The following is a 24,857-nucleotide window of genomic DNA, read 5'->3' as shown; positions in this document are numbered from 1 at the left end:
GTGGCTAAACTTCAAAAATACTTCATTACTATAAAGCACTTTGGCATCCGGTTATGAAGGTTGCTATATTTGAATGCAAGTCTTTTTTTTTCCCTCCTGAGGGTACTAACAAAACTCTTTATTTCATTTTTTTTAACTTCTTGTGAAAAGTATGGGTATTGCTGGCAACATCAGGATTTATTGCTCATCTTAGCGAGGGGAGATGGGTCAAGAGAGAGGGAAGGCAAATTGGAGGAGATGGGTGATGGAGTAAAAGAATCCAGACCTCTGGAATACTAGTGCAGTGACATAACCCTCTGCACTGCCGTACTGTGCTGAACTAATGTAGTGATCATGTTTTGCATTAGTTTTCTTTACATCAGTATGACAAATTTCTCAAAGCCAAAAATGGCCAAATATTATTTTTTGATCCAAGCATAATTTATCTGTATTTCAGATGTAGATCTAGAGACAGAACCCCTTATATGAAAGGTGCTCCCAGTTCCTTTGACTCAATAGACTAGAAATAGACACTAACACAAAAACAAAAATAGCTGGAAAAACTCAGCAGGTCTGACAGCATCTGCGGAGAGGAATACAGTCAACGTTTCGAGTCCGTATGACTCTTCATCAGAACTAAGGAAAAATAGAAATGAGGTGAAATATAAGCTGGTTGAGGGGGGTGGGACAGGTAGAGCTGGCCCTCTGTCCAGCTCTACCTGTCCCACCCCCCTCAACCAGCTTTTATTCACCTCATTTCTATTTTTCCTTAGTTCTGATGAAGAGTCATATGGACTCGAAACATTGACTGTATTCTTCTCTGCAGATGCTGTCAGATCTGCTGAGTTTTTCCAGCTATTTTTGTTTTTGTTTCAGATTTCCAGCATCCGCAGTATTTTGCATTTATCTTAGAAACAGATACTTACTGACGCCAATGTTTGTTTTTAGTGCTGAAACTGAAAAACGGAAACCTTGATCTCATTCATATCTTTGTAAAGTCGACATCTTCAGTAGGTCATGAAAAAGAAAATATACTTATGATACTTTGGAGCCAACTGGTGTACGGACTTAGTCATTCCAAGAACTTCATGCATATCTTTTCTGTCTTTGGAAAAGAGGCATTATTACATTTTTGGCCTTTTCCACCCTTCCTGTAGATATTAATTGAGGAAAGTGCCAGGCGATTGAAGTGTGAACCAATATGCACATTTATTTTTAAGAAAAAACCCAAACACGCCACTAAATAATGTTATATATTGTGCAATTAAATCAATGAGTGTGTCATGACTTTAAATTTCAAAGTTGTATTGTAAACTCTAAGGGCCTATTGGAAGAAAAGGGAACTTGGTCAGAACTCGATCATTTAGAGGAAAGTCAAGGTCCTGCTCCCTATTTCTATTCGCCAACCCCTTTCCCCTTCTCTGCTTCACCTTTCCCCTTTTCTGCTTCACCTTTCCTCTCTACTCTGTCTCTTGCCTGCCTGCATCTCTTCTTTTACCCCACTCCTCCTTCCATCATCGTACTGCCGGCCCCCTCTCCCTTTTTTCTTTTGGGTTAGGAAGAATAGAGTTTTGAGGTGGCTGGAGAGTGAGATTTTTTTAATATATTGATCTGTTAAATGACTAATACTCTATTCCTTTTGTCATTGATCCATGATATTTCAATGCTGTCAATCAATAAGAACTTGGATGTTTTAGCACTGAGAGATCCGACAGCAATGAGCACTTAAAGCATCTTCTTTTATTTATTGAGAAATGCTCACATCCAAGGAGTCACCTGTCCTGTGGCCCTCAAACCCACTTCTTATCCAGCAAGAATGGAGGTGGATAATGTTTATTATGACTGGCAATATATTAAGATTTTCTTGAAGGTGTTATAAACATTTAATTTCCTGTAGTGCCAGACCTTCTGCTTTCCTGATCTTAACCTCAAGAAAGCCTTTGCCATTCCTAGCTTAGCTCCCTGACAATGTTATGATCCTGGCTTCAGTCCCAGAAAGACTCCTGCTGAGCTCTAGCTCTGTGTAAAATTATATTGCTGTTCTACAGGAGATACATCTCAATTCTGTATGAAGCCATATGAAATTTTAAAAAAGTTAGTGTTATTTTTCAAAGTATAAAATTAGGTTGAAGGATTAGCGATACTTTAAAATCCTGCAGCTTATGTTGTTCATGAAATTTCTCAAGTATTTGAACAGAAAGGGAACAATGTTCAGGATTGCATTAGCTGATAAAATCTACTTTATTACTTTTATCAGTGTATTATTTCTCCATCTCTTTTTGAAGAAACTAGTTTATTTTCTTTGTTACTAAATTACTACAATTTATAATGTTAGATGGGAAAAGGTACCCCCTCTTCTTCATGAAGGACTTGCTTCCACTTCTTCCGTGTGTAAAAGGGAGTCTCTTTCTCTCTCCTCTGCATTCTCCTTTGCCAGCAACACAGTGGCTTTAGTAATTGTTTTTGTGTTTGTTATTGTGCACTATCTATAATGCCCTTTACAAGTCTCACATGTAGAATGTTTTGAATTGATTTCTGAATAATTCAAATAAAATAAACTGCCCTAACTTCAAGAATTCCAGCAGGTTACTAAGCAAAATGTAATTATGCTATATCAAAAGAGCAGTAGTGTTTCTTTTGTTGCGTGGGATGTGAGTATTGCTGTCAAAGCCAGCATTTCCCAAATAGCCCTTGAGAAGACGGTGGTGCGCCACCTCCATGACAACTGAGTGGCTTGCTGGACTGTTTCAGAAGTCAGTTAAGAGTCAATCTTCATTCCTGTGGATCTAGAGTCACATATTGGCCAAATTGGGTCAGGGCTTCCCTAAGGGATATTAGTGAACCAGATGGGTTTTTAACACAATTTGGGGGTTTCATGGTCTCTCTATTCCAGATTTATTTGATTAACTGAATTTTAATTCCCCAGCTGGCATGGAATTTGAACTAATGTCGCCAGGTCGTTAGTCCAGGGTTCTGGAGTGTGTAACACAACCACCATACTGCCATTCCGGTAACTCTTCCAAATGCCAAATGTTGTCTTTTTATGTTTTCGGGCCAACCAGATGATTTGACATGTATGAAAAGCCATCACCATTTTGACCAATTTCCAAACCAAGCTACTTGAAAATCCACACAAATAGAGCTCTGGTTGCCGGTTATAAATTCCACAAACTCCCTCTAGTGCCCATTAATTAGACTCCAAGTAGCTTCGGTACAGGTTAGCAGAAAGAAGAATTGGTGTGGTCCTTCCAGACTTCAGCCAGCTGACTGTTCTTTCATTTCCAGCTTTATGTCATACGCACTTTCAACTGTATTCTATTGTTGAAGTTTTTTATCAGGTTGTATCCAGAGTCCTGCATGCAACAAATTACATGCTTGAGAGATATTAAATCCTCACCTTTGTGCATTTGGGGACAGAGTGCAAGTTCCTTTTCTTCCCATAAAACCAAATGTGTATGACCACTGATTCCCTTAGTACTGTTTTGTCTTGGATAATATATAAATATTTGGGACTAGGAAGTCCTCTAGTCATTATTTTAATTGGATGCACAGCTGAGAGTTTATGGCTGGAATTTTCCGGCCACGTTGACGTCAGGGGTCATGACGGTTGGGGGGCAATATGATGCGAAGGCCAAAAATTGGTTTTACACCAGCACAAAAGCACAGCAAGATCATCCGATGATGTCCTGTGAATCTCGCCAGAGGCCGGCGTGAACCTGATTTGCATCCCACTAATGGGATGCAAAGTAAGGCCCGGTCGGAATTGTCCCCCCATGCCAGATTACGCTGGCAGGAAATCATGCCGGCCCGGAACACGCCTGGACAAGTGTGACATGCAGAAGTCGGGACTTACTGTTAGGGCTTTGCTCAGATCACGGACATCCTAAGGACAGAAGATGCTGGAGCTCTACAGTTACTGGACCCTGGAGGGAAACATACATCGCATGCTGGGTGGATTCCCCTCCCCAGGCCTCCTTCCCCCCACTGGACCTCTCCCCTTACACCTTCCTCCCCACTTGCCACATTCTCCCCCATTGCACTCTCTTTCCCCTCCCCACCTCACCACCACACCCCCGCCCAACTCTGGTACACCTTCCTCTCCTCTTCCCCCACCTTGCCGATCATCCGTAGCAGCTCTTGGCCATGAGCGTGATGTTCCGAAGCAGACTCAACGGAGACCTACCACTTCTGTAAGCAAGTGGAGAGATAGGTGTAAGTGGAGAGTGAGGTGTAAGGGAAGGAGTCCAGGGTGGGGAAGGACTTGGGGGAAGGAGGGAGTAAGTGTGGAGGAAGGAGTAACATGTGGGGGATCTCAAGGTGCAAGGGAGGGGTTTGTGGAGTAAGTGATTGCCTCCTGGGGAGCTAATTGAGGGTGGGCACGGTAGGAGGGAATGGTGAATATGAGGGAGCAGAATAAGCGAGAGTGCTTTGCTAGTAGTAGAAGGGACAGTGAGGGTGGTTGGTGGGGACTCGGAAGCAGACGGACCCTGGGGGTGGGAAGGAAGAGGTCGGGGAGGTCAATGTGGTTGGGGTGGGATTATTAGGAAGGTAGGGAATGTATATGTTCACCTGGACATCCTGGAAAGACGAGGGTTCAGGATGGTAGGTGATGGTGGAGAAGTGGAAGGTGATGCCATGGTGGTTGACAGTAATTGGGGAAGGGACATGGGTGACTGGGGGAGGGGAAAGGACAGGGGAGTTGAGCAAAAACCTGACTACGACCATCGTTGTTGAAATCGAAAGTGAGTGGAGCCTCATGTTGGGCACAGGTGCTCCATGGGAGTGCGATTAGTGGGTAGGCAGCGATGCAGGTCACCTTAGATGGACAACTGAAAGAGAACCCCCAGCAGGCAGCATTGAAAATGCTTGGGACAGTGAGATGAGTGTGATGGATGAAAGCTCCACGTGTGGGAGAGTGCTTGCACGAGGCTCCGAAAGGCCCTGCCCCACACACAATTCTCCCTCCAGAATCACTCGTGATCCGGCTGTGTGGGAGGACTCGGGATGCCTGTCAATGAAGCTGAAAGACAACATTACACATTTTTCAGTGAAAGTGAATGTATTTTCAGATTATAAAATGACAAAATGTGTTCACCTGTGCAGCCACTTGTTATCAGAACTTCTTAACTTTTCTAGGCCTATCCTTCTAGGTGCTGCCCTGATATTCACACCAGGGGTAGAGACAGCCTGTGCAATGGTTGGCCCTGTTGCCTCTGATGATGTTGGCATGCATCCTTTGGCGAGCCAAGGGCTTGAGGGCCCTGGCTTGCATTGGCTGTCTCCAGTGGGCTAGCTGCTCCCTCTGCAGTGACAGGAGACAAGGTTGAGGGGGGGGTTCACAGGCAAAGGGGACTTGGAGGGAGCGGACAGCCTCTGACGTTCCTGAGTGGATACCCCAGGGATGTCCAGCTGCTGCACCGCCTCCCTTTGGGTGCCCGAGGGTCCCAGCTTGACTTCTTGAGGGGAAGGAGTACTTGGAGGGATGTCGAGGTGCTCTGTTTCCCCCTCACATTGCCACTGTAGGAACTCACTCATGGCTACTGTGATGGAGTATCGATCTATGCACATCTCCACGTTCTGCTGGACCAAGGTCTCCATGGCATCCGTCGTCCTACCCGTGGAGAACTCCATACGCGCACATGTGGGAACCACTTCATCAGAGAGCAGGCAAGCACACTCCCCTGGCTCACATGCCTCTTTGTTGAGGGCTTCCAACAGCCCTGCATGATATTCCCCCACCTCCTGACTCTCCACGATGAGTTGGAAAGCTGGCTCCAGAAGCTGGTCATCTGACTTGGATCTCACAGATGCTTCTTCCCCAACAGTCTTCCAAGTGCCATGGAGTGTGGCTGCCTCCTGCTGCGGACATGTGTCTGTGCGGTGACCACCAGATTGTGAACCCAAGCCTGTTCTAAATCTATCTGTACTAGTGGAGTGTGTGGGTAAGCGCTATGATGGGTCTTCCAGGCTGCTTATTTCCAGCTCTTTAATGGAAGAGTTGGCCTCTTGGCTGGAGGTGAGGACATGGATGGAGCTGAGGGACTGGCTGGCTGAGGGCATTGGTCGCTTGGCAGAGCTCCCTGTGAACCAAAGTAGAGATAATTAGTGTGTGGCAGCAGAGTCAAAAGCAGGAGAGAGAGCACTCAGTTCCGTCAAGAGGGATGATGTGGTGCAAGATCCTCACATGGGTGTTCGCCACCAACTTCACAGTCGCTGCAGGCATGGTCCACATCCTCACCAGTCAGCATGATGGCATGCTCCTCAAAGTGAGTGAAGGGCCTAATGTGGGCCACTCCATCCCCGGTCTGGGACCTCTCCCTGCTGTTGTGAGCAGGCTTCTCCTGCATGAAAACAGATGGAGAGAGTGTGAGCAGGAAACATGGTACTGCATAGAATGTTTGTGGTGAGCAGAGCCATGGGCCAGATGAGGACGTGAGCTCAAGAGGGTAAGGGCCTGATGGAGATGTGAGGATGTGTGTGAGCATTAGTGGCGTTGTCCCTTGAGGTGTGAGATCCCTGTTGCTGTGTGGTGAGTTTGTGAGTGTGTGAGTTAAGTGATGAGGTGGTTGACTTATGCTGGCAGAACAGTTAAGAGCATTCATCCTCTTCCTGCACTGGATGGCTGACTTCCTCTGTTCTCTGGTGAAGCTGACCACTGCTGCTAACACCTCCCAGGCCGGGTTGGTGACCCTGGTGAACTTCCTGCAGCCAGAGCATGGGTAGAGGACATTGTGGCGGCCTTCCACTGCATCCAGCAGGCGCCCCAGAGAGGCATCACTAAATTTGGGGACTGCCGTCTTCTTTGCTTTCGGGGCCATCTGTTGCTTGGTCTGTAGACATTAAATAGGCATGTACTCTAGTGTGCTTTAAAAATGGCGCCTGGAGTGAGGAAGTGCTGAGGTTGCAGCAGAGTGGGAAAATCTGAGCCCGCCCACCTGCGCTCCAGCGTGTTTCCCATGAATGCATTATTAATGAGGCAGGACACACCGGGAATGAGACAATATGGTGTGAAAACCTGCCATTGCCGCTAGCGGGTAAACAAGTTTTTTCCCGCCCACTACTGCACTTAGGGCGGAATCGTCCCAGATTTGCACAATGTGGAGGATTTTTTTTGACTTCGCACTACTGCAACATCTAGCACTCCTGCAGAACTTCCTCTTACCTGATACAAGAATGACAGTTTTGTACTTAAGTTTTCTTTGATATTATTAAAGGACCAGTAACTAAATACAGCACCTTTTGTCACCCCATGGAAAAGGTATAAATGACAGCAATAACAACAAAAATTTGCATTTATATAGTGCCTTTAAATTAGTGAAATGTCCTAAGACTTTACAGGAGGGTTGTTTGACTCCAAGAAACGTAGGGAGATATGAAAGCAGATAACCAAAAGCTGGGTCAAAAAGATCAGCTTGGAGGAGCATCTTAAAGGGGGAAGAGAGGTGGAAAGATTTTGGGAGGAAATTTCAGAGCTTAGGGCCTAGGTGGCCGAATGCATGACTGTCAATGGAGAGGCGATGAGAAAAGAGGTCAGACAAGCAGACATGGGAGGAGCGCAGTTATCTCGGACGATCGTGGGGCTTTTGTTCTTCATTCGTTCATGGAATGTGAGCGTTTCTGGCAAGGCCAACATTTGCTGCCCATCTTTAATTGTCCTTCAGAAGGTGGTGGTGAACTACCTTGAACCACTGCAGCCCATGTGGTTGTAGGTACTACCACAGTGCTGTTAGGGAGGGAATTCCAGGTTTTTGACCCATTTACAATGAGGGAATGGTGATATAATTCTAAGTCAGGATGGTGTGTGACATAGAGGGGAACTTCCAGGTGGTGATGTTCCCATGCATCCCATGGCCTTCTAGGTGGTAGAGGTGGAAGGTGCTGTTGAAGGAGCCTTGGCAAGTTTTTGCAGTGTAACCTGTATATGGTACACGCTGCTGCTGCTGAGCACCAATGGTGGAGGTTGTGAATGGTTAAGATGGTGGATGGGGTGTCAATTAAGTGGCCTGCTTTGCCTGGTTGGTATTGAGCTTCTTAAGTGTTGTTTGAACTGCATTCATCCAACCAAACATCACACACCTGCCTTGTAGATGGATGAAGTTTGGAGAGTCAGAAGGTGAGTTACTCGCTGCAGAATTCCAATCTTCTGACCTGCTCTTGTAGCTACAGTATTTATATGGCAGTCCCAATTAAGTATCTGGTCAGTGGGGTTACAGAGATAGGGATGGGGAAAGGTCATAGAGCGATTTGAAAATAAGGATGAGAATTTTAAAATTGAGGTGTTGCTTAATTGAGAGCCATTGCAGTGAGCACAGGGGTAAATGAATGAAGGATGCTTGGTGTGAATTAGAATACAGACAGCAGAATTTTGGATGAACTTTAGTTTATGGAGGGTGGAAAATGGTAGGTATGTTCAGAGCTGGTGTTGTAACAGAAGAAGAATTATGCAAGGTGAACTGAACGGATATGGGACATTGGATAAGGCAGAGAAGCGAAGACTAATAGACAAAAATGAAGAAAATGTTTCACGTCATCTTGATGAAAAAATCAAACACTATACAGCCTAGACGCCTAGGTTGTGCCATATTATTGATGCTATGTCCATCATTTTCTGTTTTGTGGATCTTCACATTTTCACATGAGAAGACAGAACTGAAAAATAATTCCCAACATGTGCTGATGAAATTGTTTACTATGTGTACCAATAATAGCAGGACCATTTAAGTGTAGTACATTTGCTGACATCCAGTTTGCTATTAGCTCAAGATGTAAGCATTTTAGCTCTGGACTCAGAAAATGTTCTCCAATGTCCGAGGTTTTCACAGGTTTAAGGTGTCAGTGTGATTTTCTACAGTGAGCACAGGGATTGACTGTTGTTGCTGTAATTAGCTTTGTACCTGCAACATTATCAGTCAAGAATTGCTCAGTGTTTCAATATTTAGCATATATTGGCAGTGTTCCACTGAACTGACAGCTTTTGAGTTATTTGTGGAACAAAGTGCTGTTTAAATACTTTTATGTTAAATAGAGAAGGATAAGAGTCAAAGCTGACAAATTGGAGTAGGACAAACTATAGAAACATGAAAGAAGACTCTAGTCTGGCTAGATTGGAGGGAAAAGTTAACAGGCAAAATAAGGAAGCAACAGGATTTACTATCATTTGGAAGCAAATGGGCATGTTAGTGAGAGGCAGCATGGTTTTGTGAAGGGGAGGTCGTGTCTCACTAACTTGATCAAGTTTTTCGAGGAAGTAACAAAGATGATCAATGATGGAAGGGCAGTGGCTGTTATATACATGGATTTCAGTAAGGCCTTTGACAAGGTCCCTCATGGCAGACTGGTACAGAAGGTAAAGTCGCACGGGATCAGAGGTGAGCTGGCAAGATGGATACAGAATTGGCTTGGTCATAGAAGACAGAGGGTAGCAGTGGAAGGGTGCTTTTCTGAATGGAGAGCTGTGACTAGTGGAGTTCCGCAGGGATCAGTGCTGGGACCTTTGCTGTTTGTAGTATATGTAAATTATTTGGAGGAAAATGTAACTGGGCTAATTAGTAAGTTTGCAGACGACACTAAGGTTGGAGGAGTTGCAGATAGTGAAGAGGATTGTCAAAGGATACAACAGGATATAGATCGGTTGGAGACTTGGGCGGAGAAATGGCAGTTGGAGTTTAATCCGGACAAGTGTGAGGTAATGTATTTTGGAAGGTCTAATACAGGTAGGAATTATACAGTAAATGGCAGAACCCTTAAGTGCATCGACGGGCAGAAGGATCTGGGTGTACAGGTCCACAGGTCACTGAAAGTGGTAACGCAGCTGGATAAGGTAGTCAGGAAGGCATATGGCATGCTTGCCTTCATTGGCAGGGGTATTGAGTATAAAAGCTGGGAAGTCATGCTGCAGCTGTATAGAACCTTGGTTAGGCCACACTTGGAATATTGCGTGCAATTCTGGTCGCCACATTACCAGAAGGATATGAAGGCATTGGAGAGGGTGCAGAGGAGGTTTACCAGGATGCTGCCTGGTCTGGAGGTTATTAGCTATGAGGAGAGGTTGGAGAAACTCGGATTGTTCTCACTAGAGTGACGGAGATTGAGGGGCGACTTGATAGAAGTTTACAAAATTATGAGTGACATGGACAGAGTAGATAGACAGAAGCTTTTTCCCAGGGTGGAAGAGTCAATTACTAGGGGACATAGATTTAAGGTGAGAGGAGAAAACTATAAAGGAGATGTGCGGGGCAAGCTTTTTACGCAGAGGGTAGTGAGTGTCTGGAATTCGCTGCCAGAGGAGGTGGTGGCAGCAGGTACGATAGTGATATTTAAGAGGCAGCTTGACAAATACATGAATAGCATGGGAATAGAGGGATGCGGACCCCGGAAGTGAAAAATGTTTTAGTTGACGGGCAATATGATCGGGGCAGGCTTGGAGGGCCGAAGGGCCTGTTCCTGTGCTGTACTTTTCTTTGTTCTTTGTTCTTAACAATGGAAAATATTCAAGTGCAAGATTGGCACAGCACAGTCTAAGAACATTCGATTTTGGGATAAAAAGGCACTACATCAGGGCACTAATTCTATTAGATAAAGGCTGTAAATAAAGCCTAAAGCATGCTACAAAGTTTGAATTAGTGTACAAATAGAATTGTGAGAAATAGTGTAATCTACGAAGAGAGTTAGAGATGATATGAAGTTGCTGCCAATATGAAGGCAAATAGCAAAGGTTTTATTAACATACCAGGAAAAGGAGAGTCATCAAGGAATTTGTTTCAATATTTAGAGGAGGGTGAAGAATGTCTTTAGTGGCTTGTTGTACCCCAAAGGGCAATCAAAAGATAACTTGTATTAACAAGGTAACTGTTCTTTGGGGCTGAACATACTAAAACTACTGAAATATGCTAATATGCAGGAACCAGAAGGAGGCTAGTGAGGAAGTGACGGAGGGACTGGTCATATATTTTATTCAAAATTGATGAAGAACATATTCCGCTTAATTTTGAAAGGGGAATATGCTAAAATATCTACCATCAGCTGGTTAGCCCTGTGCTGGTGTTTGGAAAATTATCTAAAATTATGGTTTCTAGTGAAAAAAACCAATGCCTAGATGAACGTGGACTGATCCAACAACATGGTATTTTGCAGGATTAGTTAGATTACCCTAGTAGCTTTTTTTGAAAGAGTAAGAAAGTATAGGCAAGGGATTTACAAAAGCATACAGGAAATTGGCACAGAAAATTGGGGCTTGTAATATAAATGGACATTGGTGTGAATAGAGAGGTATCTGAAAGGTAAGGTAAGTCGAAGACAAGGGGTCAGACCTTTAAGCTTAGCAATAGATATTTAAACTAAGAGTTGGAAGAAATGTTTGACACTTTTGTTTATTATTTATAAAAATATTGGTGTTAGAGGGATAAGTTTGAACGGTAAAAAATCATCCAAACGGGTAACAAAGTGTGTCCGCTTTCCAATTGGCGGAGCACTGCCAAGTGTTGGACACCAATTGCCAGGTGAGGCAATTTGAGGTGGGAGGTGTGTTGAACTTTGATAACTTCTAACCAGTGTTGGTAACCCTCCCTCAGAGACACTACTAAATTGCATTTTCTCTACACTACAGCCTACCACATGACACCAGTCAACACATAGTATGAATGACTAATATTTATATAGTGCAGTTAATGCAGTTAAACATCTCAAGGTGTTTACAAGTGTAATAAACAAACTCTAATACCGAATCTGATGAGATGTTCGGCCAGATGACCAAATGCTTGGTCAAAGAGGTAGATTTCAAGGAGCATTTTAATGGAGAAAAGAGAGGTACAGAGTCTGAGAGATTTAGGGAGGAGATTCTGGAACTTAGGGCCTTGGCAGCTAGTGGAACAATTAAAATCGGGAATTCTCAAGAGGAGGAACGCAGAGATCTTTGAGGGGCTGTAAGAGATCAGAGATAGGGAAGGACAAGGCTATAGGTCGATTTGAAAACAAAGATGAGAATTTTAAAATTCAAGCATTGCTTAAACGGATGCCAATGCAGGTGAGTGAGCTCAGGGGTGATGGGTGAATAGGATTTAGCATGAGTTAGGACACGGGCACTCCAGTTTTGAATAACCTCAAGTTTGCAGAGGGTAGAACTAGAGAAGCCAGCCAGGAGTGTATTGGGATAGTCAGATCTAAAGATAATAATGGCATGGATGAGGATTTCAGCAACAGATGAGCTGATATCATGTGGATCTGGTTTCATGTATACAGGTTACAGAGCTCACTGACCTAACCCCAGAGTTTGGCAGATGTCTTTGAACTTCATGATAGCATTCAATGAAATGGCAGCAAGAAGCACACCACAATTTTAATACAGACCACAGGCTATTTGCATAAGAAGCAGAAAAGTTGCCATTATGAGCTGAGCCGATCAAAACAAAATTCACTAGAAGTATATACCCTGTACAGAATCCTTAGCAAAGTTTTGTGGATTATAGCTCACTGCAGGACTATGATTGGTTTCATCAGCTGTATGTATTGTATGGTATCAGACCTTGAAGAAATCTCACTTTCACAAAGCTAGAAAGGGAAAAATAGACTTTCTCCCATTTCCCACTTCATAGGAAAGATTTCCCTACAAATGCTGGTTGGTTTCTCTGGTTAAGAAACCTGTACTGTATTTGCTGCAGAGTCAAGGGGCAATAATCAGTAAAAAAAATACTGATTAATATTTTTAATTTTAATAAGTGCAATTTTGCTCTAAGCAAATTATAGCCATATTCATTTGTAAATATTATTTGTAATTATAACCGAGTTCCTGAAATGTTTTATTTGTACATAATAGGTCTTATCAAGTGATAGCAAAGTAAAATTGCACATTGTTAAACTGCAAATTAATGCCAAACTAATATTAATTAAATTTTTTTAAATCATTTTTCTGTTTATCTTTCCACACCCTTTGTTTGAGGACTGTTTTGATCCCCTGTTTGACTTTTAAAGGCAGGCTTGAAATCTGACGAAGTTGGATGTTGTTACTAAATACTCATGGTGGTCTAAATTTAAATCATCCCAGATTTGCACTGAGGTAGTGGGCGGGAAAAAGAACATTTTTCCCAGCAGCCGCAATGGCGGCTTTTCACATCGTATTGTCTCAATCACACCTCATTAATTGTGCATACCCATGAAACAAGCCGTTTCACTGGCAGGCAGCCTCCGATTCGCCCACCGCGCCACCACCTTGCCAGTTCCTCAAGCCAGGTGCCATATTTAAAGTGCAGCTGCGCACTGCATTCAGCCCAGGACTGCTGCAAGGAAGATATGGCCCCAAAAGGCCTCGACGACTGCAGCCCCCGGTTTAATGACATGTCCCTCGAGCGCCTTTTGGATGCTATGGAGTCCTGTCATGATGTCCTCATCCCCCCCAACTCTGGATGAAGACCAGCAAGCAAGGTCACTAATCCAGTACGGGAGGCAGTTGCAGCCATGGTCAGTGCCAATGCCCTGGAAAAGAGGACAGCCAACCAGTGCCGCAAGAGGATGAATGGTCTCATCCGTTCCACCAGGGTAAGTCACTCTTCTCATCTCTGTCAACTCACAAACCCGCCATATATCCACACAGATCTCACACTTCAAGGGATAACACTACCAACTCTCTCTCACGCCCTCACATCTCCATCAGGCTCATATCCTCTGAAGCTTACATCCTTATCCTGTCCAGGGCTCTGCTCACCACACAAACATTCCATGCAATGCCATGTGTCCTGCACACACACACTCCCCGTCTGTTTTCATGCAGGAGAAGCTGGCTCAAAGCAGCTGGGAGAGGTCCCAGACTGGGGGGTGGAATGGCCCACATAAGGCCCCTCACTCACTTTGAGGAGTATGCCATCGTGTTGATCGGTGAGGATGCGGACTGTGCCTGTGGCGACCAGGAGGTCAGCGGCAAATACCCAAGTGAGGATCCTGCACCATATCATCCCTCTCTGAATGCATATGTGAGTGCTCTCCCTCCTGCCTTTGACTCTGTTGCCATGCACTAATTATCTCTACTTTAGTTCACGGGGAGCTCTGCTAAGTGACCGATGTCCTCAGCCAGCCAGTTCCTCAGCTCCATCCAGGTCCTCACCTCCAGCCAAGGGGACCCCTCCATTGAAGAGCTGGAAATAAGCAGCCTGGAAGACCCGTCACAGCGCTTACCCACACACTGCACTCGCGCAGAGATACACACTTCAGTGGGACCTAGATCTAGAGCAGGCTTGAGTTCACGATCCGGTGCTCACAGCATGGACATGCGTCCTCAGCAGGAGGAGGCAAGTTCAGCCGAGCTCCATGGCACTTGTAGGGCTGCTGGGGAAGAGGCATCTGTGAGGTCCGAGTCAGATGACTAGCCTCTGGATTCGGGCTTCCAACTCATCGTGGAGAGTCAGCTGAAGGTGGGGGAACATCACATAGAGATGTTGGAAGCCCTCAATAGAGTGGTACACGAGTCAGAGGAGGTTGTCCACCTGCTCCCTGAAATGGTGCCCACATGTGCGTTTATGGAGGTCTCCATGGGAAGGATGGCGGTCACCACGGAGATCCTGGTCCAGCTGAACACAGAGATGCACGCAGACCTGTATTCCATCGTGGTAGCCATGGGTGAATTCCTGGAGTGGCGATGCGAGAGGGAAAGGAAGCACCTCGACATCCCTCCAGGTGCTCCTTTTCTTCAAGAGTCAGGCCCGGGCCCTTGGGCACCCGAAGGGAGGAGGAATGGCAGCGGGACACCCCGGGTCATCCGCTCAGGAATCCCAAAGGCCCCCTCTGAGTCCCCTTTGCCTGCGATCCCCTCAAGCTCATCCTCTGTCACCGCAGAGGGAACAGCTAGCCCACAGGAGGGCAGCCAAAGCAAGCTGGGGCACCCAAGGACTCGGATCTCCAGAGGACCCACATTAAAGTCACCAGAGGCAACAGGCCTTTGTCTCCACCCCTTCTGTGGATGTCAGGGCAGCAACTAGAAGCCTAAGGCATAGGAAAGTTAAATTCTGATCACGGTTGTATGGATGAACACATTTTGTCACTTTACAATCCGAAAATATATACACTTTCAGCTTAATTTACAGTTTTCACGAGTCAGCCCCTTGCATCTGCCCCCCAACTAGCAGTTCAGCTGCACACAGCCAGCTCATGAGTGATTCTGGAGGGAGAAGTTGTGTGTGGAGGGCATGTTCTGAGGATTTTCAATGCTGTCTGCTGGGGTTCACTTTCAGCTGTCCATCTGAGCTGACCTGCACCTCCGCCCACCCCCTGAGCACACTCCCATGCAGCACCTGTTCTCGCCCACCATGAGTCTCGTTTCACTTCCAATTTAGCAAACATGGTAGTGGTAGAGTTTTTCTTGAGGTCCCCCGTCTTTTCCCCTCCTCCAGTCACCCATTTCCTTTTCCCCCATCACTGTCAACCCCCGGCATCACCTTCCACCTCCCCACTGTCACCTACCAGCCACAACTGTTTTCTTTCAGGGATGTCCAGGTGAACGTGCACATTCCCTACCTTCCTGAAAATCCTGCCCCCATCCACTTAACCTCCCTGACCACCTCCTTCTCATCCCCAGGGTCCGTGTCTGCCTCCGAGTAGCCATCAACTACTCCCACTGTCCCCTCTACTGATACCATTGCACCCTCACCCTCCCACCCTACCGCCTCACTATGCCATTAGTCATTCTCACCATTCCCTCATACTACGCCCACCCTCAGTTCACTCCCCAGGAGGCAGTCATGGTCTCATCAGAGTCCTCCCTTGCATGTTCACCTGGACATAACCCCCTCCAGACTCCTTCCCCCTTGAGATTGCTCACTTCCCCATCCCCCAGACCCTAGACCCCCCCCCACCACCACCATCAGAACTTGTTCCCCTCTCCCCCACCCCACCCTACCCTTAGACCTCTTCCCCCCACCCCCAAACCTTATTCCTTCCCCCCTCCAGTCCCCTTCCCTTCCCTTCCCCCCACTCCGAACTCCTGCTTCCCACCTCCCCCTCTGGAATCCTCCTTCCCCCTCCACCCCTCCGCAATCCTCCTTTTCCCCTCCCACCCACTGTGGAATCCTCCTCCTCCTTCTCCTCCCTTTGGACGACTCCTTCCCCCCTCCGCACTCCAATGCCCCCCACCGGGACACCAGACTGCTCCTCCTCTCTGTATTCTCCCCGTTACTCGGTCCACCTCCGCTCCGCGCCCCCCCCCCCACCCCCACCCCGCCAACACACCTTCCCCTCCCAGTCGAACCTCGACCTTCCTCTCCCACCCCCTTGACAATCATCCGTTACAGACCATGGCCAAGAGACTGAGCAGACTCTCAACGGTGACTTTCCATCTTCCATGTGGTACTATGCGGCCGAGCCATGTCCGTGAGAATCCGCACGGCGTGCCATGGACGTTCCTCCAGGGTTGTGTTGCTGCTGGGCTCCAGCATCTTCTGCTTTTCGGATGCTCGCGATGTCAGCAAGGCTCTGATGGTAAGTTCCAACTTCTGCATATCACACTTATCAAGACATGTTCTGCACTGGCGTGTTTTCCTGCTGACATGCTCGGATGATCCACCGTGGGGCAATAATTCCGGCGAGCTGGGTTTATAGTGATAGCAGATGTATTAGAGTGAAGCTCCCAGCATCCGACAGCGGAAAATGTGGTCCGCCATTGACAGGCAAAGTGAACGATTGCAAACAGGTTTCACAACATCATGAAACCAGTTTTTAGCCTTCTCACCATATTATCCACTCACGCCGTCAAACACGCCTAATGCCAGCGGTCACAGAAAGTTCTGCCCAATGACTGCACAGCTTGTTATTTTGCTTTTTCATGGGCCTGTTTACTGCTCAGTTAGAAGAGGTTTATCATGATCCAATATCTGTTTTTTGTTATGGATGTCATTTGTTGAGATTTAGGATTGGAAACAAATGATAAAGCGGCATATCATATAATCGAGTGAATTTGCCTTTCGGATGCAGTCATCTATATCATCATGCTTAATGTATTTTTGTTTATTCAGAAAAGAGAAAGAAAGAGTACAATTCTTGGTGCTGCAAGCTACCATCCATTGACCTAGAGGTAATGGAGCATTACAGTACAACTTGAGCCAGCTTATTTGTCCCTAGTGTTTGCAACTCTAAAACCCATTGGAGCTTGCAATCTGTTCCCATGGATTTGTATCTTCTTTTATTTCAAAAGCTTTCTGTCTTGTTTTCCACTGTTCGGTCATACACCCTGTTCTAAAACTGTAGGCTAAAATTTCATTAATAATTATGGAAGAAGAATTAAAATAAATAAATCTAATTCTATAGGATATTGAAGACTGTAAAGTCCATGTTCAAAGTCCTCATGTTCTCTGCACAATAAGTCTGGGCCATGTCATCATGAGGAGGGGGAAAAATAGCATGCTTGCACTTTACATTTATCTATTATCTGTTCATCCCTGGAACTCAAAACAAATTGAAGACCAAACTATAGGCAAGATTTTCACTGTGGGCTTCTGAACCCTGCCATCAGGCTGAAATGTGGATCAGATGCCCCAGCTGGGCAGAATTTTAAATGTGTGTGCCGTTCCTGACAGCATTACCGGCACTGTGCACCACTTCCACTCTCTTGCTCTTGCCAGGTTCCCATGCAATTTCCATTAAAATTTAAAGTGCCAGTGGCATGCCACAGGAAACACGTGCAATTCATTGGTGAAATCAGCTTTCAGCTAACAATGCTATAGCTACTGGCGGGCTATAAAAGAGCCTTCTGGACAAAAAGGGAGGCTCTGTGTCATAGCCACAACTTTGCTGCCAAATGTCAGTCCTCGTCTTCACAGAATCACAGAATTTTGATGGTGTGGAAGGAGGCAATTTGGCCCATCGTGTCTGCACTGGTTCTCCAAATGAGCATTATGAGCTAGTGCCATTGCCCTGTCTTTTCCCTGTACCCTTGCACATTGTTTCTATTCAAGTAATCATCTAATGCCCTCTTGAATGCCTTGATTGAACCTGCCTCTGCCACACTTGCAGGCAGTGCATTCCAGACCTGAACCACTCATTGTGTGAAAAACGTTTTTCTCACGTCACCTTTGCTTCTTTTGCAAATCACTTTAAATCTGTGCCCTCTCATTCTTGATCCTTTTACGAGTGGGAACAGCTTCTCCCTATCTACTCTGTCCAGCCCCCTCGTGATTTTGAACATCTCTATCAAATCTCCTCTTAGCCACCTTCTCTCCAAGGAGAACAGTCCCAACCTCGCCAATCTATCCTCAAAGCTGAAGTTTCTCATCCTTGGAACCATTCTTGTAAACCTCTTCTGCACTTTCTCCAATGTGTTCACATCCTTCCTATAATGTGGCACCCAGAATTGTACACCATATTGCAGCTGAGGTCTAACAAGTGTCTTATGTAAATTCAGCATAACCTCCCTGCTCTTGTAGTCTATTAATAAAGCCCAGGATACTATATGCTTTATTAACTACTCTCTCTACCTGTCCTGCCACCTTCAATGATCTATGCACACATACACCCAAGTCTTTCTGCTCCTGCACCCCCTTCAAAATTTCACCCCTTAATTATACTGTCTGTTCATGTTCTTCCTACCAAAATGCATCACCTCACACTTCTCTGCATTGAACTTCATCTGCCACCTATCCCACTCCGCCAACATGTATGTGTCCTTTTGAAGTTCTACACTGTCCTCCTCGCAGTTCACATAACTCCCAAGCTTTGCATCATCTGCAAACTTTGAAATTGTCCCCTGCCTACCAAGATCTAGATCATTAATATATATCAGGAAAAGCAACGGTCCCAATACCGACCCCTGGGGAACTCCACTACAAACCCTTCCTCCAGCCCAAAAAATATCCATTGACCATTACATTCTGCTTCCTACTTTTCTGCCAATTTTGCATCCACGTTGCTGCTGTCCCTTTTATTCAATGAGCAATAACTTTTCTCACAAGTCTGTTGTGTGGCACTGTATCAAATGCCTTTTAAAATTCCATGTACACCACATCAACAGCATTACCCTCATCGACCTTTTCTGTTACCTCTTCAAAATCCCCAACATGATTTCCCCTTTAGAAATCCATGCTGGCTCTTCCTTATCAACCCATATTTTTCCATGTGACTACTAATTCTATCCCGAATAATTGTTTCTGGAATCTTGCCCACCACTGATGTTAAACTGACTGGTCTAAAATTGCTGGGCCTATCCTTACAACCATTTTTGAACAAGTCTTCTATGTTGCCTTCCCTGAATGGCTGCATCCTGACCAGTCTCCCCTTCTGGTGCTGACCTGCAGCTAGCGTTGCAGCCTTTGTTTTTGACTGGCAAGACCCCGCCTTTGTCACATCATCTCCTACTGCTCCTTAGGTTGCAGGAATATTGGGTGTACGAGACCCATAGTTCAATTCCAGAAATTAAACTGTGTAAAGAAAGCAGACAATGAGATGAGAACATGTGTGTCCATGGATTTCACCCATAGAACTGATGGGCAATGAGATTTTCAACTCTTTCCATTGTCCATAACGAAAACTCCACCAAACAGCCAATGGGGTAGGCCCTTCCCTCTTCCACTCCTCAGTACCCCCAGTCCCACTTCACACACCCCACCCCGTCCCCTGCCCCCACTACCCCAGACTTGCCCTTGCCAGTACTGAGCCTCCATGCAAGTTGCCATTCTCCTGCACCCTTCCCTTGTGCTGCAGAGTTCAGCAAAGAGGACTGCTGGCCTTAGACACAAGTGCACAAAACTGAGTGGTATAGATCACCTTTAAACAAACATGAACCGGGTGCCGCGTAATTCTCATTCACCGCTGGCTTCATCTTGAGGTTGGATGTAATTATAAAAAGTTTCATGCTGATGAGTATTCATAGCATGCATGTGTATTACAAATATGAACTTGCCACAGGCCGGCATGAGGTACAATATGCTGCAAAGATGCCGCTGACTTAATCTTGGCATCTCAACCCGCAGTTGGGCAATCGAAATTTTAGCTTCCGCCTAATTCAGTCATCCCACATTCCACATTTCCCACTCTTGTGGGCTCAATAAAATCATCACCACCACACTGTGTGGGAACCAGTCACTCATTGTGATTTTCCTCAGGATGGCCAAATATTGGCCAGAAGGCAAGCTTGCTGTTCAGTTAAGGGCTCTCAAAGCTGGAAGACCAATCAGAGGTCTTCCAGCTTGAAAGAAGCAGCAGGCTACAATGGAAGGTAAATAAGGCAGAGGGTACTTCAAAATGGAGGCATCCTGTGTCCAACTTTTTAAAACTTAAATTTAAAAGTGACTTTTGCAACCAAGCCACCATTATTGGGCATAGGGTTGGGGTTGGGGTGGTTCAGAGCAAACTGAGGCTGCTGCAGCACCCTGTTAGGCAGGGAGAACCCCTGAGCCTGCCTAGATTGCTGGAGCCCTTGTCTTCCACTGGGAGGCCACATCCAAGCAGTTATATTGGCCCCAGATGCCTGCAAGTTATTAGAAACTGACTTGAAATTCCTGGTTGGCCTCCTGTAATTAGCCTTAAGTGGCTATTAATGACCTGGATCTATTAGTGACGGCGCTCCCATCCCACCTCCACAAAAATTTCTGGGCCCAAGCTGGAGCCAGGGAACTGGCATGCAGGCCAGTCGCACTACTTTTAGTGCCTGTACCTCCCCTCCTCTAGTACATAACATTGTAATAGTGCATAACATAGTCTGAAACTGATAAATGCTTGTGATTGAGCTCCAAGCCCTGAAAGTAACCTGTTTTACACTGCACATGATTTTCAAGAATCTTTTCCAATGACTTCAATCTTGTCCTTTTGTCTACTCACCTATTATCGCATTCTAGGTGCTTTTTTGAGTATTTTTGAGGTATTGAAATATCATGATAAAGTTGTGTTGCATAGTAGAGATTGAATATATATTGCACTGAGAAGCAGCAGTCAGCAGGGTCTTCAGACTTGCTGATCAACTGTCCCTATAGGTGCACCCTATAGGTGATCCCACCGTGACTATTAAACAAACCAGACAGTATTGCTGAGATAAAGAGACACGTCTAAGCTTTTTGTCTTGCACTCATCAGGACATTCGCAAGAATACCAATGTAAGGGGCAAACAACAATTTATACTGTATGTGAAGAGAATGCTGATTGGTTGGCAAGTGGCATTGCCATGGAGAATGCACCACTGATGGTGACTGACGGTTAACTGCCAAGCATTGTTTGAAATTTAAACCAGGCAGCTTGACCTTGATTGGTCAAGGCATTGCCCTGAGGAATGAGGCAGTGAATGGCTGTCATTTATATTGTTTAGCTGAAACAGGCGCATTGTTTGTACATGTTCTTTCTGTCTGCAAAGAGCAGGCCCTGCGTATTAATATATGTAGCTTCCAATACACGCAAATGTGCCACATTGCAAGCTTGACTGACAATCTTAAATTGGTTGTCAGCGTAATTCGTAGCACACTGAGGATTATCTAACAAATGTTGTCCAATCACAGAGTCACATTTAATGTTGGACACTGTGTTTTGAGTTTTGCAAGCATGGGCTGGTTGGGGAACAGTAAAACATGAGTGATACTCGCCACTAACAGGATGCTGCCATCAAGCTAGGTATTTAGGCCATATGTCACAAAGACTGGCGGATCGTATCAAACAGCATGCCCGTTGCGAACAGTGGAAGAGACAAGGTATAGACTGTACCCCTTCAATCTCCCTCACATCCCCAATCTCCCACCACAACCTCTCCCAATCTCCCCTCCAACCTCCACCCCACCCCCCTCCAACTTCCCCAAACCCCTCTCCAATCTCCCACCCCGTCTCCCCCCCAACACCCCCCCTAACCTCTCCCGCAACTTCACCCCCATCCCCCCGCAAACTCACCCCATCCCCCCATTAACTTCCCACAACCTCCTCCACTCCCTCCACAACCTCAACCCCAAACCCCCTCTAATTTCCCCCAAACCCCTCCCCCCCCCCACCAATCTCCTCTATTCCACACTAACCTCCCCCCAAAATGCCCACACACATGCATAGCATCCAATTGGTTCTAAAATTACACGGATTTGACTTACCTTTTTTCAAGCAAGAACACTCCTAGTTGCTGCACAACCGCTGCTGACTTTCGGGCAGCTTTGTGTTTCTCTAGCGGGCTTTTCAAAAAAAAAATTGGAACCATGAAGCTGCCCAAGGGTTGCAAGGAGCAGCGCAGCAACTCAGTAAAATTTACAGACACTGACAGACCAGATTTTAAAAATTGGAACTCTCAGCCTGACAGATTTTTTTTTAAGCCAGTCTGTCAGGTCTGCAGCTCTAGCTGCTCAGCCTGGACAATGAGAAACTCTATTTACAATACAGAGACTGGGCCCCCCCACCCCCCCCAACCCTCGAGCCCCAGTATTTGATACCATCTGCACACCCTTCTCCCAGGCCCTGAGTACAAGTGGCAGTTGTGGGTCATAGTGCTGTGTGTGGCAGTCACATGAGAAATATAGGTAGCCAACAAGGGATTTGCAATTTTCATGGGGTAGACTCATGCTGGGCTACCTTTACAACAGGTTTTTAACATGCGGGCCACCACATAGCCAGAGAAAAGTTCACTACTCACCTGACAAGAGTATGGGAAGACTCCACAGTACTGGGCCAGCTGCCTACTCATCAGTCTAACCTCTCAAAAATGGCGTCAGAGGTAGGCATTTATATTGGGGCTGCAACGTGATTTTTCCACCTCCATATCTGTGTTGTTTCCAACTCTGCAAAGCTGTCAGAGTCAGCGGAATTGTCTACATCACGAACCTGCCTCCACAACAGTGATGGGATCATGGGGTCAGGAAAATTCCTGACTCCCAATACCTGTCTTGAAGATGGAAATCCAGATCCACACCTATTTACTCTTTTTCTAGATTCTCCTCATTTTAAAAAATATTTTGTTCTATCCTTTTCAGGTGCAAAGTGGATATCTTCACATTTGCCTACATTAAAATCCATTTGTCACAGTTTTGCTCATTCAATTAATCTTATCAATATCTCTGAAATTTTTATCATGTTTTGTAATTTTATGCCTTCGTTACATCTCATTCAGAAATGATAGATGAATAGAAAACTTACAAATTGGAAATGTGTTGTTGGTGGTGCAAGAGGTTGGACAAAATGTTTTGGGGCTAAATTACCATCACTCCTTGCTCATTCTGATGAACAGTTGTTAGAGAAAACAAGTAAAAACTAATGTGAGACAAATGTTCATTGCGTTTTGTGTTGTAGATTTGTGAGGTTGTTAGAGCAATTCTTTGTGTTTTATTTTGCAGCCAGTTTGAGACAGTGGTTCCAGTGGAAGATTCAATTGTAACTGAGGTCACAGCCACATTACAAGAATGGGTAATGCTTTGGAAACAGCTCTATGTGGTAAGTGCATAACATTTGTTTTCCCTAATTGCTGAAAAAAATTATGTGAAGTGATTGTAAGCTTAACTTCTCTTCAGTGTTTATTTTGTGGGAGCACAGGTTCAATGTTTGGATCTTGGTCATGATATGATGAGGAACAAATCCTGAGTTCTTAAAGAACATAACTTTGCAGGAGAGCCATTTATATTTGTATCTGTTCCTGTGCTCAAAGTGTTTTCTATTAACAAAATTGATCAATTGAATTTTTAATGGGATCTGTTACAGTAGTACTGAGGAATAATAGGAACTAAAGATGTAATGAAGTTCAATAGAAATGAAGACTCTGGATATTTCTGGTGGAGTTGTTGCATATGAACCTGCTTCACAAGGTGCAGGATGTTTTCTAAGACAAGTCATAAGCAGCCAGGACACGCTGTACAGTTCAAAAGAACTGTAAATTTAGATGAAAGTATATAAAATTAATGCTTTAATCTGTGTACTTGCAAAAAAACACCTCAAATCTTCATGTAGAATGTGGTCAATTCTGTCTTTCTATTCAGAAAATCTTTGTAACTTACTTCGTAACTTGCTTTTCTTCCCCAGTCTCTTGGGCCACAAGGGTAGGCAACCAAATTGACCTCACCCTTCTGCTACTTAATAGCTATCTACCAGGAGGCACACTTAGGAGCAGATGTTGACTTTGGCTCCGCTTTTAATTCCTTTCTTTTGGGAAATGCTTTACTTTTTCAACCTAAGAATTCTTCATGTGGGAAATTTCAGGGTTTCAAAATATTTACATTTCAGCAAATTGTGATTCAAGAAGATCTTTATTGTGTATGGAATATGCAATTTCTGCATTTTGAAGTACAGCGTGATTTATTTTATAATACGTTTGACTGCTATTTAGTGAGGGGATTTAGTTTCCAGTTTGGAGGTCAGGTCTAAATTCAAATTCCAATTTCAGGTCCTAGTTAGTCATCTGTAAGACTTCGTTCACTTGTTTTAGCTTACCTGGTTTGTTCAGAAAGGCTTTAGGTGTGGTTTGATTGCTGGCATCAATTGTGGATTGGGACCTACTTGACAGATAATTTAAAGTATATAGCGCTGATTAATAAGTCAAATCACATCAACTGAAACATCTATTTGATTGCAAATCTGGGGACCTTGTTACAGTAATAAGTTTGATTCATAGCTCTTTGTGTGATGAAAATGTGAGTCAGGCTTGCAAGAGGGTTTGGGTTGTATTTCTTTGTAATACCTTTTGACCAGCAATTTCCTAATCAGTAGCTTTTGATGCTGGGCTTATACCTGGCTACCTGAACTCACCCGGCCAGTCATTCTGATTCCTTCAGCGATATGAGTCTTATCAGAGAACTTCATGGTAGATAGTAGCCACGTAAAACTTGAGTAACTAAGCTTTAAGTACCATTCTTCGATTGAAGTTTAGTCCAGGAGATGTAACTTTTTTGTTTTGATATTTTGAGGAGTTTAGAAAGCACTTGTAATTTACTGTAAATGTACTGATGATCATTTATTTGCTTAGT

General features: G+C 45.0%; 1 protein-coding gene across 1 annotated transcript in view; it reads left to right on the top strand.

The window, feature by feature from the left end:
- Positions 1-24,857, top strand: part of dock3 (dedicator of cytokinesis 3) — a 1,472,428-nt gene that overhangs the window by 331,442 nt on the left and 1,116,129 nt on the right. Inside the window, exon 5 of the mRNA XM_078543841.1 lies at positions 23,238-23,334. Coding sequence (XP_078399967.1) covers positions 23,238-23,334 — 97 coding nt within the window. The remainder of the gene's footprint in view (positions 1-23,237; positions 23,335-24,857) is intronic.

Source organism: Cetorhinus maximus, chromosome 6 (genome assembly GCF_964194155.1).
Source record: "Cetorhinus maximus chromosome 6, sCetMax3.hap1.1, whole genome shotgun sequence".
Lineage (NCBI taxonomy): Eukaryota > Metazoa > Chordata > Chondrichthyes > Lamniformes > Cetorhinidae > Cetorhinus > Cetorhinus maximus.
The sequence above is the reverse complement of the archived record's forward strand: the minus strand, read 5'-3'. Positions and strand labels throughout refer to the sequence as shown.